Genomic DNA, 14,231 nt, shown 5'->3' with positions numbered 1-14,231 from the left:
GCTGATAGTGTATTAAAGGGATTGTACAGTCTTAGCAAAATAATTGGTCCTTTTGCGTTCCCAAAGCTCATCATAATATTGATCCTTTGTGTTCCTAATAGAAGCTGCTTGCTGATTTTGGAGTTGGTGGTGGCCCCTTTAAATTTTGGGCCCCTGGTTTGTCCAGAAAAGTGAATGGGGCTCAGCTATATTATTGGAAAAAACATGATTATTTAATAAAATGGTCATAAAAAACCTTGTATCTGTCACTAAAACTTCTAAAACAAAGTTGCCTTGTGTGAATACATCCTCTATGGCTCTCAAATATTGCCGTAGGATCTACCTAGAGGAGTGAGGAAATATGTGCACATTCAGAAGATTACCGTCTAGCTTCTCATGTTCAGTTGTGAGATAGTGTTGGTCTGAAACGCTTCAGTAATGGAAAGAACAGGCTCTTCTTCTTCATATCAAAGAAAATCCAGATCCAATTTCATCCTCTCCAGATGACATTTACAGCGCTAAATCAGATATCTTGGAAGGAATATCATTTATGAAAACATTCTTTGTTTTCAAGCAAGAACATCATGCGGTACATTGCTATCTGTTTTTTGCCTAGGATAGTCATGTTATGTTCAACCATAAGGCTTAGTGGGTGTAAGGGATTTTTAACCCATTCTTTTCTTCTACCGCATTCTGTGGAATAATTACAAAAGGAGATTACTGTCTAGACGAAGATGGTCATCTTTGTTCATTTTAAGGCATGCCCGCTTCACTTTTTAGGTGTATTGGAGCACAGGCTGCCAAGCTAGAAGTTTTCATAAATATGGACACCATATTTGTCCAGTAGTTTCTAGAAATGGGAGATTTGATTCTCAGGACTCCTCCTGTCGCAGATTACTGACCTAGTTGATTGATCAAACTGTGAATCTCCTCTTACTTCCCAGCATTCCCGACACTTTCGATTAGCCGGGTTGGTGCGACATCGAGTGTGGTGCATCACGCTGAAATAATTATTGCACCTTAGTCGTCATACTGTGGTGTGCCATCATATTGTGTGGGCAAGGGGTAGGGGCTGTTGTGGCCATAACCCTATAGGGGAAGTTGTGGGGACAATCCCCCTATAGTTGTGGGGGACTTGGAGGACTAGCATACTGGGTGGGTATGGGGGGCGCTCTGTGAGCCATCATGCTATGGGGGTGCCGTGTGGAGGGCCATCATAGTGTGTTGAGGGTTGCGGGGGCCATCGCACTGGGTGGCCAATGTACAGTGGGGAAAAGAAGTATTGGATACACTGCTGATTTTGCAAGTTTTCACATTTACGGCTGGATGATCATGTGTGCCCGCTATTTAAAGAGCATGAATATTCACTACTCCCCACGCCCATGGTAGTGGGGAGTAGTGAATATTCATGCTCTTTAATAGCGGGCACACGTGATCACCCGGTTGCTGCAGGAAGCCAGTGGCTGGGTTGACACTGTGCGTGCTATTAAGGAGAATGAATATTCAGTTCTCCACACGTTCATGGGTGTGGGGAGCAGTGAATATTTAATTTTCTTTTAACAGCGGGCACACACAAGAGCTATAGCTGCCGGCTCCTGCCTCCTGTGCCCCACTCCTCCACCGCTGCGTGCTCTCCCCTCTCCCTTCCCCCTTCATCCACAGCCACAGCCACAGAAACATTTGGACTAGAAGACGCACCCCCCACTTTCCTCCAAAATTTTGGAGGAAAAGCTGCGTCTTATAGTCTGAAAAATACGGTATTTGATACAATAGTAAAACAAACCTTTGTTTGTAATTAGGAGTCAGACATTTCATGTAGTTCTTGACTAAGTTTGCACACAGTGCAGCAGGGATTTTGGCGCACTCCTCCATACAGATCTTCTCCAGATCTTTCAGGTTTCGGGGCTGTCGCTGGGGAACATTGAGTTTTAGCTCCCTCCAAATATTTTCGATTGGGTTGACTTCTGGAGATTGGCTAGGCCACTCCAGGACCTTGAAATGCTTCTTACAGAGCCACTCCTTAATTGCCTTAGCTGTGTGTTTCTGGTCATTGTCATGCTGGAAGACCCAGCCATGACCCATCTTCAATTCTGTTACTGAGGGAAGGAGGTTGTTGGCCAAAATCTCTCGATACAGGACACCATCCATCCTCCCTTCAATAGGGTGCAGTCGTCCCGTCCCCTTTGCAGAAAACCACCCCCAAATTATGTTTCCCCCACCATGCTTCACTGTTGGAACGGTGTTCTTGGGGTTGTACTCATCCTTCTTCTTCCTCCTAACATGTGGACATGTGATGGCGTGAGCAGGGGGGCCTTGTGTGCCCTGCAGGATTTTATCCATGATGGCGTAGTGTGTTACGAACGGTAATGTTTGAGGCTGTGGTCCCGTTCTCTTCAGATAATTGACCAGGTCCTCCAGTGTAGTTTTGGGCTGATTCCTGACTTTTCTCAGAATCCTCCTTGCCCCACGAGGCGAGTTGTTGCATGGAGCCCCAGGCCGAGGAAAATTGACAATCATCTTGCATGTTTTTCCATTTTCTAATAATTGTGCCAACAGTTGTTTCCTTCTCACCAAACTGCTTGCCCGTTGTCCTGTAGCCAATCCCAGCCTTGTGCAGGTCTGCAATTTTGTCCCTGCTGTCCTTAGACTGCTCTTTGATTTTGGCCATGGTGGAGACGTTGGTGTGTGGACAGGTGTCTTTTATACAGGTAATGAGTTCAAACAGGTGCAATTAATACAGGTAATGAGTGCAGAGTTTGTGAGAGCCAGAATTCTTACTGGTTGGTAGGTGATCAAAGACTTATTTCATGTAATTTAATTATTTAAAAATCTTACATTGTGATTTTCTGTTTTTTTATTTTTAAACTATGAGCAACAGAATCTAAGTGTACCTATGATAGAAATTTCAGACCTCTCCATTCTTTGTAGGTGGGCAAATATGACTACAAGACAACTGGCCTTGTACCTCCTAGTCCTACCACACCCCCCACCACTGATTAGCAGCTTTCGGTCACTATACAATGTACACAGAAAGCTGTGGTGTGTGCAGCGTTATACACAGCTCAACAACTGAGCTCTGTTAGATCTGCAGCAGAGAAAACTGTGACTGCTGCACACAGTAAACTAAGTGACACATCGCTGGAATCAGGGTCTCTGTCCTTCATGCTGGTTTCAAATTACATAACAAAAACCTGCTGATGGATTCCCTTTAATTTACCAACACGAGTTAACTTTTTTTATTATGTAGTGAAAGCTCCTTGTAGAATGATATTCTGTTTATCTTGGAGCGATCGTCTTAGGACTGAGCCCGTAATCTTCACATCCTGCTCGAGCAGGAGGCTCGTGAACGGACCACCCGAGGACAGGACCGGTGTCACAATGTGATGGAAGGAATGAAATCCAGCAACAGGCCAGAGATGTTTCATCAGATAGCGACTCTCATGCTGATACACGCAAACGACGTGTCAGACATGTCTTCAGCTCCTGGAAGATCAGTGTAGATTACTGAAGACCAAACAAGAAAGTGGTAATTGCAACAGATCTGCACCATACAGGATGGTGATCTGGTAATTCCAGGATCACAAGTTATTTAATGTGCAGAATATTGATGGTGGTAACCTGCACTCTGCACCACGACGGACAGTGCAGGAAAGACGACAGACCTTCCAGTGTGAGCCTGCACCGCACACTTTTACAAGACTGGATTTTATTTTGCTGACACATTCCATAGACCAATATTGACACTAGCTGTGTGCATTGGACACGTGGATTTTCTTCTTGCATTTTTGTTTCCCCCGCACATAAAGTTAAGTTTACAACTGTTAGGAAACTAGACAGATTTGGGGTCTTCTCCTGATCTGCTCAATCATCTGATATATTGATTTATACACTGTCGTTAATAAAAAAAAAAAAAAGATACATACTGTAGACAGGTTATAGCTAGATCATGTTAGTGAGAAGCAAATATGTATGTTATGACCTTTTACATTTTGCAAATGGTGACTTTACGTGCAAATTTTAAATTGAACATTGATATTTGACACACTGATTTCAACCATAGCGGAAAAGTTCCCTGTTTTCTGAAAAGAGCCTAAGTAGAGTTTTTAGTTGGCGTAATTTGCACCAAATTTCTCATTGAGGTGCCACGTTTGCTAAATATGTAGTGGCAGAGTAGAAGTGAATACACTGAAACTTTGGTGAAAATCATGTCAATTTATTTTTTATTTTAAAATAAAATATTCCTTAACGGTAAAAACGGCCATATTTAAAAAGTAATTTTATTGTATTGTAAAAATACTTTTTATTATGATTTTAATTGTTTACTGAAAAACTAAATGGAAGTATATTCTGATTATCCAATGGAAAGGTAATCTGCAAAAATGGCTATTGTAGCATCAAAATGACTGCTTGTGAGGTCTTATTATAGCCATGAGTGCCTCGTATGGGTTGTATCCATGATGGTGATATAGGTGCAGTCTGACCGGATGCTTGAAGAGGTCAAACATCCCTCTGCCACCATAGACTCCTCCAGTACGATGAAGGGCACCTCATAGTTGGGGGTTCTCGGGATGATTTTGCACTCGAACCAGTAGCGTAAAGTTAATCGTCTGGAGGAAAAATAATCTAGAATGACTTGACATTTGGTTGCTTTCTTCCATAATTTTGTATCTTCCAACCCTCAAAGAGGACCTCTTGTTGTTCCGAACTTGTCTGTTTTCAAAAATACTTGTATTCTACCAGAAAAGACATCTGTGGGGTATCATCTCCTTGGAACTTTACGCTGTGCTGTTCCTCTGTTATTCCTCTTAGAAATCAATGAATACATTGATGAATGGGTATTACCTGGTGGGGGGGTGGGGGGTGCACCTACACAGTCCAATCAGTCCTGCCAGTTTTGGGCCGGGTAGTGAAAAGCCCCTTTGATAATGGGAATGGTAAGTTGACGACGTCAATACTGTTCCACAATGGTTGTCATCCAATTTCTTTAGAATATTAAGACAAGCCTCGTTTTGCAGTGATACATTAGCAAGAATTAAATAGTGGGAGAAGCATCTTGAAATAGACTGTGTAATATATATATATATTTCGAATGTTTTTTTCTTGTACTTTTTGTCATTATGTAACGTCCCATGAACTTTCTGTAGGTTTGACAACCATTTAAGCTGGTGTACATACAGTAAAATTAATTTCGGTGCCAGTTTTTGCCACATTGGATAGACTTTTTTACGCCCCATCCTCATGTAGTAGAAGATAGGTCTGTGGTCGTTTTGCTACCTTGTGCACAATCTCTACCTCCACTGAAATCTCTCCCCGCTCCCCTCCCTCGCTGGCTGGAATGCTGGTGTCTAGTTCCAGCTCGGCTTGGAGTGCTCCCGCGAGCAGTACAGCACAATGTGACGAAGCTGCCGCCTCTCCTCCTGTCACTGCAGCCTCTTCTCCTAGATTCATCAAAAAATTAAGGCATAACTCCAGCAGAGAACCCAGTGGTCCAGTGACTCAGAAGAGGTGAGCAGAAGATCCTGTCCTTGTCCTGCCCGGTTTCTTGCTTGGTCATGTCTGCATGTTTCTTGGGTTCCTTTAGGGACGAGTGCAGTAATTTTATTCCCTATATACTTCTAATACTTACATCTATTAGAAATGCTTAGATCTCTGCTGAGCTGATCACTAGAACTGGTATTGGTAACCTGTAGTTAATGTGTATGATCTGCTGCGGTGTGTGACCTCATTACTGCTCTAGGAAATGATGGAGTTATTGGGGGGTGGGTGGGGGGAAAGTAGACAACGGTGCAGATTTGGGGAGAGGGGGCAGCAATGCGATAGTTTGTGTGATCCTTGTAATCTGGTGCTAATGGACATGCCTTTTCCAAAAACCGTCTGTAGTTCAAGGTAAGATTTTTGAAATGTGCGTAATGTAACCTTTCCAACTAAACCTGTATGTCTACTGCCTGTCTACTGCCTGCGCTCTTGGTTGTGTCCTGATACTTGTGAAATCTGTGCTCTGCTTTTCTGTAACTCTTATTAACTCTCCTCTGCTAATTTTTATGACCTGCTGCATTATAATTATTACTGCTATATTATATATTATATTACTGCTCCAAAAAAAATTACGGTATGGGAAGACTTAAGCATCACAGTATAATTCCCAAATCACTGCAACTTCAGAGAGCTCGATCTGTTCATTTAGGAAGTGGAAGCAATTGTGAATCAGTTTAACCTGTGATGATGCGAAGGAAAGGAACAGCAAGTCAACCCTGAATGGGTGTGATTACTGGTACAGTGCCTGAGAAAATAACTTTTTTAATTTTATATACAGATGAGGAGGCTTTGGTGCACCCTTGGAGTGGCCAAGAGTTTAGTGCACTGTTATGCCTCCTCATTTACGTATTGGGGTCCTTCCCCCACTTCTGATTGACAGTGCTCCCTATTCAGAGTGAGCACTGTCTGAATTCTGCCAGCAGCAGTGTGCATTCTCCTCCCCGTCACCTTTCTTCTGATGCCGCTCGCTACACTAATCAACCTGGAATGTGAAATTGCAGAGGCGTAACGGTGCACCAAATTTACGGCCACACCAAGGGTGCACCGAAGACTCTTCATATGTATATGAATGGAGTTATTTGCTCAGGCACTGTACAGGTAACAGGTACAGTGCTAGTATGGTTGTTAGAGGGGGTAAGTCGCCTACAACACGTTACGTTATAGCCCATTTTAAAATGCATTTTGGGGCTGACAGACTGCCTTTAGGCACTACCTGCAGCCCATTCAGGTTGCTCAAGTAGTTCAATTCCTCCAAGATGTATGCTATTGCAAGGAGGTTTGCTTTGTCTCCCAGAAGTCTCAAGAGCATTGGGCAAATACCAGTACACAGACCGTTACATAGCGTTGGCTAATGGTATCGTGACTGGCTCTGACCCTGTCGGACCTTACACTGGTGCATTACGCTTTTCGTTCCTCCTGGTGCAGGACAATGCCCGTGCTCCTGTGGCCAGAGTATGTAGGCAGTTCCTGAATGACAAAATCATTGATGCCACTGACTTTTCCCAGATCCTAATACAAGTAAGAACTTCTAGGACATAATATATCTCTGCATTCGCTGCCACCAAGTGGCACCACAAAATGTCCAGAAGATCACTGATGGTCTGGGACTAGATTCACCTCTTCTAAAGACTCCATCTACTGTCCTATCAGGAGCATGTCCAGACATTGTGCACATAGGCACATGGCGGCCATACACCCTATGGAGTCAAATTATGAGTTGGCTTGATTAAATCCTCACAAATTTGAAATCCTAGGAAGCTCCAGTTTTCTTACTTTTGATTTTCATGGTTATTTGGAATCCAGCCCTCGGTTGCTAAATCCGTCCATTCACCATTTATACATCAGTTTAACGAATATCAGTAAAGATTTAAATCTTTCATTCATCAATATCCGATATGCATCTTAAGTGTCCCCTTAATTTTTATTTTTATTTTTTTGTAATGGACCTTATTCTAAGTCCATAACATCATGAATCAGTGGAAATGTATTGCTTTGGTCTCGCATGAATGAAAGCTATGATGCTAATGTGAACAAAGCCTAACAAACATGCTGATTTTTTTTTAAATCTATCTTTATGTTCATGTGAATCTGTCACCAGGTTTTTGCTACCCTATCTGAGAGCAGCATAATGTAGAATCTCAGACCCTGATTCCAGTGATGTATCACTTAATTTACTAGGTGCTGCAGTTTTGATTAAAAACTATTTTATCTGCTGCAGATCTAGCAGTTCTCTAAATGCTGAGCTCTGTATAACCCCGCCCACACCACTGATTGCCAACTTTCTGCCTATGCACAGTGTATGCAGAAAGCTGCCAATCAATTGTGGGGATGTGGTTGGACCTGGCTACAGATTTATTAGTCCTCTAGTGATCATCTCCTGCTGAAAATCGGTGATTTCATGAAAACTACACGAAGCAGACCAGTAAGTGATATGTTGCTGGAATTGGGGTCTCTGCCCCTACATTATATTGCACTCAGATTATGTAGCACATGCCAGGTGACAGATTTATGCCATATTTCTGTTTTGTATTTTTGTTCTACTATTTTTTTTCTTTCTTTTCTTAATAACCTTTCACTTCCTCCTTTTCTGATCTGTGCTCTCAGCCTCTTCTACCGCTCTTCTTTTCGGAAGAAGCTTCACTCTTCCTCTTCTGTGCCAAACTTTCTAAAGTTTCTCGCTCCTGTTGCAGAAAATAGTGCGTCTGAATTTAACAAAGAACGGTAGGTGGTTTCTGTGGTCCCTCTTCCTGCTCCATTAGAACTAATAGTTCTCAGTATCTCCGGTCACTTTCCCCTTTACTTAATGTTTTGTGTAAGTGACTATTGTCATGTATAGTACTGTGTATGAAAATCTTTCCTTTCGCTCCACCATTGTACCATGTAAGTCATGAATACTTACTATCTAATGGCAGTCTACGTAAAAGACTATTTGTCATGTTTTATATTTTTTTTGTGTCTTTTCAGCGATTTTGAGTGCAAGTCCATCCACAGTGAAGCGGCGTGCAGCAGTCCAGTGAGGACACGGCGGCATTCTTGGAGGCAACAAATCTTCTTGCGTGTGGCAACTCCACAAAAGGGATGTGATTCCCCAAACAGATATGAGGGTAAGAAATGGGTTAAAATTGTTCATTTTCTTTCCGTAAGTCATATGTGTACTTGTTACTATTGGATCGCTTAAAGGGGTTTGAGAAAAGTGGACCCCAAAAACTTTTTTACTTTTGTAAAATAAAACCCCAAACAGGTAGTCCTCCTCCCCGGGTCCAGTCTTTCAAGCTCTACTCCAGTCTTGGTGTTTTCCATACAGAATTGATGTCATGTCAATAGAGAATGTACTCTGCAGCCAATCGCTGAGCTCTGCTACTCCTGCCTCCTACATCAGCAGAACCGCTGCAGCAGTCATGTGCGCTGTCAACGTGACTTCAGGGCTGCAGCCAAAATACCACAACGAGTGCAAAACTCCCACAGATGACTGATTATCGTCTTATAATTGTGGTATCAGACAGCTGAATTGAGTTCAGTGCCCCCTTTTTTTTTAATGTTCTCTCAGGTTTCACAACTTTTTAATCTTCAGATATGATTTTATTATGGCATCCTTCACCAGGAAAGACCAGACTTTCTCCATAAAATCTTCTGGAGGTCATTATGGTCAGTGATTATCCCACAGTAGTACTGGTGGCTTGCATTGATGAGACACTACACCAATGTAGGCTGTATAGGTAACGTGGACGTCCGTCCAAGTCTAAGAGGAGTACAGTTTTTATTCTGTTAAAGGAAATGGTGATAACATCGTTGGGCTTCCTGTTGCTTAAGAACTTAATAGATGACTGAAGTACCATCACAGGTTACATGGAATAAAATGTTGGCTGAAATTGCAAAATACTGTATTTTTTTTAAATTTTTTTTATAATAGGGGTAAATTTGTTTGAAAAGTAAGAGGTGATTTTTATATACTTTCAATTGCTGAACTTGGTAAAAATGTCGAAAAAATTCCATCGTGAACAGTTTTTTCACAAACCCTGACTCCATAGACTTTTTCTTGCACCATACTTTGACCACTTTGCGTGACCCTTAGTGGATGATTTTCATGTTATTAGATTGGTCAGAAATGTTTTTTCATGGTACAGAAGCAGAGAAAAGGAATTCCTTCCATACTTTTCTTAAGACGGAGCTCTAGTGTATTGCTTTGATGTTCCTGGGCCGATGGAAAAATTTAACATGGAGTACAATGTGAGCGAGTGTAGACTCCTAATTGATTTATCCAAAAAGAAGTGTCTGAAAGCTGTGCTACTGTACAATGTCAGCAAATATGCTTCAGTGCCTGTAGGGCATTCTGTGCACCTGAAAGAAAGCTATGAGAATAAAGACTGTATTCTCAAGAAACTTCACTACGAGGGCCAAGGATGGTCAATATGATGTGATCTGAAAGTTCTCTGTTTGCTCCTTGGGCAGCAAGGAGGATACACAAAGTATCCATGGTTTTTGTGTGAATGGGACAGCCGGGATAAGACTCATCACTGGAGCCAAAAAAAGTTTGGTTGACCCCACTAAAGTTCTCCTACCATAACTCCAGGAGCTTGGACTGATGAAGCAGTTTGTGAAAGCTCTACTGAAAGGAGAGACTTTTAAGAACCTTTCTACCAAGTTTCAGGGACTGTCCGAAGCAAAATTGGAGGAAGACATTTTTGTGGGTCCGGATATTCGGAAACTCATGAAGGACGATGTGTTCAAACCAAAATTGAAAACTGTTGAGAAAAGGGCTTGGGATGTTTTTAAAGAAGTCCTGAAGAAATTTCTAGGTAACAACAAATATCCAAAATTAAGTCCCATCGTGGAAACGTGCTGAAACGTTTTAAAGCCTTGGGTTCTCTGATTAATTTGAAGTTACATTTTTTTACATTCCCATTTGGACTATTTTCTTGAAAACCTTGGTTCTGTTAGCTCAGAGCAAGGAGAAAGATTTCATCAGAATATCAAGGAGATGGAACTACAATACCAGGGTAGATGGAACATGATGGTGGAAAACTCCTGGATCTTTGCAGAGAAGATCCGCAGGCTTTCTATAAAAGAAAAGTTATCAAGAGAAGCTTTGAAGAGAACAGGAAAAGGTGCAAGAAATTTCCAATAAAGTTGCAGAATGAATGTTCAATAATTTTTTATATATAATATGGTGTACATTTTTGGCTACAGTAAAGATTTCTCTTCTTTGTCTCGCTTGTATGTAATTTCACGTGCGTTTTGTGCAAACGTGATGGTTACAAATAGAAGTGTTTTTTAACCCCGGGCATAAGAATCCGTAATTGGAAACAATTTTTCATAACACAGGTATGCAAAATTTCTATTGATCATAAAACTGCTGTGGTATGGACCAGAACAACATGGCATCAAAGTTATTGGCTGTCATTTTTCTGAAGTGGTTTAGTGGCCTCATGCACATGGCCTTGTTACAGTCCCTGGATCTGTAATGCAGTTCTTATGGGCTTCAATGAACTCCTACTGGCTAAAGCCACCGTTGTGCTTTTTTTTTTTTTTTGATGAATTACGTAATGTGTGTGGGGTTGTAAGATTATTTCAGAAAAGGAAAATAAGGAGAGCGCAATTCTTTTTTTTTTTTTTTTTTTTAAACGTAATGGTCCAACATGTTAACTGTTTTACTGAAGACTTGTATCAGATGTTAGATTTGGAATCAGTAGTTTGGCTTCCCATAATACTTGGTCACAAGTGTGGAAATCTTATGGCTGAACGTCCTCTGGAGTCTGATCAGCCTTGCAGCATCTATGGAAAGTGTGTAGGGAATAACCATCTTTATAATTGAGTCTGCATTGCTGCATATAATGCGTCAGTAATATCATCATTACTCACCCAGTCTAACATTTCTGCTGAGTTGGCACATATTAGTAGCAGCACATTATTTTGATAAAGTTGTAGTTTTCAAATATTTTACCTTTTTACATAGCTTCATTTTATTTTATGGATAATCTGTCTATAGCGCCCAGGTTTGTGCTTAACCCTCCAAGGGCCCAGACCTTTTTTTTCACACTTGTCTCCCTTTCTTCCAGAAGCCATAACTTTTTTTTTTTTTTTGTAATTTTTCCGTCAAACTAACTATATGAGGGATTGAAATTTGCAGGCTGAACTGTAGTTTTGAATGACCCTTCAGTAGGTGTCACGGGTGTGTCGCCACAAAGATCGTCACGATTACACAGCCTGACTTCTCGCAGCTGACTTTTTGGTGCTTTGTGTTTTTCGGCAGTGAGGGAGTTAATTCTCTCTCTCTCTGCTAGACGAGCTCCAGCCTCGCCCAGCTGCAATCAATGCTGCTGTAGTGAGACTCCTTCAAATGCCTGCTGGTCTGTTAGGGAAGTGTCGGTGAAAGCATTTCATGCAGACTAACAGAGCGGATCGTGGTATTTGGAGTTTCAGAGATAAGTGTATTCGGAGAGTTTTTTCCCTTCCTCGCTTTATCATTTATCTCCTTTCCCGTTGGTGTTCCCTCTGTTGTTGTGAGTAGTTTTTGTATGCAAGGTGGTTTTGGTTTTTCCCTTGTACTGTCTCGTTCGTCTAAGTACTGTGTGTGGGCATATTATTACTTGTCCCCTTTTGTTGTGATTGGAGTCCTTCTCAGGACTAGATTACTTAGGTGCAGGGATCCTCAGGAGGTAGGGGTTACGCTGGCGGCCTGGACCTCTGTACCTTTAACAGTACCTCCAGGTTGAGGGATTAGTCAGGGCCCCAGCTTAGGGTCAGCTTAGGCCCCCTACCTCCAGTATACAGAGACAGCGTGACATTTTCACCGACCACTTAGTTTTTCTCCAGCTACCATGGATCCAGTAGCTGGTCTAGCTCGGCAGTTGCAGAGTTTGTCCATGGAGCTGGCGGACGTTAGGTCCAAGGTTTTGTATCCTCAGGAGCAAGCCGGACCAGAACCTAAAGTAGCTCTCCCTGACAGGTTCACTGGGGGGCGGGACAAGTTTTTTGTTTTCCGGGAGGCATGCAAGTTGTACTTTCGGCTGCGGCCTCGGTCATCGGGGAGTGAAGAACAAAGGGTGGGAATTGTCATCTCGCTCCTACAAGGGGACCCACAATCTTGGGCGTTCTCTCTTCCCCCGGGCTCCCCGGCTCTCCAGTCAGTGGATAGGTTTTTTGCTGCTCTGGGACTCGTATATGATGACCCAGATCGGATCTCCCTTGCTGAGTCTAAGTTACGTAGGATTCAGCAGGGAGATCGTCCGGCGGAGGAATTCTGTTCGGAGTTCCGTAGGTGGGCCACGGACACCCAGTGGAATGACCCGGCTCTTAGGAGCCAGTTTTGTCAAGGTTTATCCGACAAATTGCAGGATGTGTTGGCACAGTATGACTCTCCCGCGTCACTGGAAGCCGCTATGGCCCTTGCTATTCGCGTTGACAGACGGCTTCGGGAGAGGTGCGGGATAACTCTACCCCCTGACTCCACCTCCTACAAGGTCCCCTCATATGGTGGTTCCCCTGGTCAGTCCAGAGGAGCCTATGCAGTTAGGAGGGACATCATTTCGGGGGAGGGGACCGGTGGTGCGCCATAAGACAGGAAGGTGTTTCTTCTGCGGGAGAAAGGGACATTTTATTGGGGGGTGTCCATCCCGTCCCTTGCAGAGTGAAGAGTCGTCGGAAAACTGTTGATCCCAGGTTGTGTGGTGGACGGCAATCTGGGAGTAGGTATTTCGTCCCTAGGTTCGTCTCAGTTTCTCGTACCGGCGGAGGTGGTGGTGGGTACGAGAACTGAGAGGATATCTGTTCTTCTGGATAGTGGGGCCGGGGCTAATCTGGTTGATGCTCGGTTTGCCCGGGTTCAAGGTATGCGATTGAGTGAGTTGGCTAAACCCATCCCCATATTCTCGATCGATGCCAGGCCTCTCGGACAGGGAAGTTTTTTGCAAGCTGTGCATGACGTAAAACTTCAAGTGGGGGCGATACATAAAGAACTGTTGTCTTGCTACGTGTTGGAGGGTCTTCCCACTCCTATAGTGTTGGGCCTTCCTTGGTTAACTAAGCATAACCCGGTTATTAATTGGCAATCCAGAGAGATAAGCCAATGGAGTAAATTCTGTAATAAAAACTGCATGAACACGGTCATCGGTGCGGTTACTCCTTGGGTCTTACCTCCATTTCTGGCGGACTTTGAGGATGTATTCTCGGAGAAAGGGTGTCAGGAACTACCTCCTCATCGCGAGTATGACTGTTCTGTAAAACTGCTCCCTGAGGCCAAGTTACCTAAAGCTAGGTTGTATAACCTTTCTGGTCCTGAGAGGCAGGCCATGAAGGATTATATTTCAGAAAGTCTGGCTAAAGGGCATATTAGACCTTCATCTTCACCGGTGGCTGCGGGGTTCTTCTTTGTTAAGAAGAAAGATGGAGGCCTACGCCCTTGCCTGGATTTCCGTCAACTTAATCGGATTACGGTCCGAGATCCGTATCCGCTCCCACTTATTCCCGATCTCTTTAATCAGATCGTGGGCGCCAAATGGTTCTCTAAGTTGGATCTCAGGGGGGCGTACAATCTGATTAGGATGAAGGAGGGGGATGAGTGGAAGACGGCGTTTAACACTCCGGAGGGGCATTATGAGAACCTTGTCATGCCATTCGGTCTGACTAATGCCCCGGCGGTGTTCCAACACTTTGTTAATGACATTTTTCGCCGCCTGGTGGGACAGTTTGTTGTCATATATCTGGATGATATCTTAATT

At 43.1% G+C, this 14,231-nt stretch overlaps 1 protein-coding gene across 9 annotated transcripts in view; it reads left to right on the top strand.

Annotated features, from left to right (window-relative positions):
- The window catches only part of TBC1D1 (TBC1 domain family member 1), a 241,533-nt gene that overhangs the window by 158,776 nt on the left and 68,526 nt on the right, over nucleotides 1-14,231 (top strand). For 5 of the 9 annotated variants that reach the window (XM_073646149.1, XM_073646153.1, XM_073646168.1 and 2 more), the window contains 3 exons: nucleotides 5,329-5,484; nucleotides 8,119-8,235; nucleotides 8,479-8,618. In XM_073646149.1, the coding sequence (XP_073502250.1) occupies nucleotides 5,329-5,484; nucleotides 8,119-8,235; nucleotides 8,479-8,618 (413 nt within the window). The remainder of the gene's footprint in view (nucleotides 1-5,328; nucleotides 5,485-8,118; nucleotides 8,236-8,478; nucleotides 8,619-14,231) is intronic. The other 4 variants (XM_073646162.1, XM_073646182.1, XM_073646157.1 and 1 more) reach the window with 3 other exon arrangements.

The sequence above is a fragment of the Phyllobates terribilis genome, unplaced genomic scaffold (genome assembly GCF_046119375.1).
Source record: "Phyllobates terribilis strain yellow unplaced genomic scaffold, ASM4611937v1 Scaffold_1__5_contigs__length_1240528914, whole genome shotgun sequence".
Taxonomy (NCBI): Eukaryota; Metazoa; Chordata; class Amphibia; order Anura; family Dendrobatidae; genus Phyllobates; species Phyllobates terribilis.
This window is presented reverse-complemented; position numbering and strand designations above follow the sequence as displayed.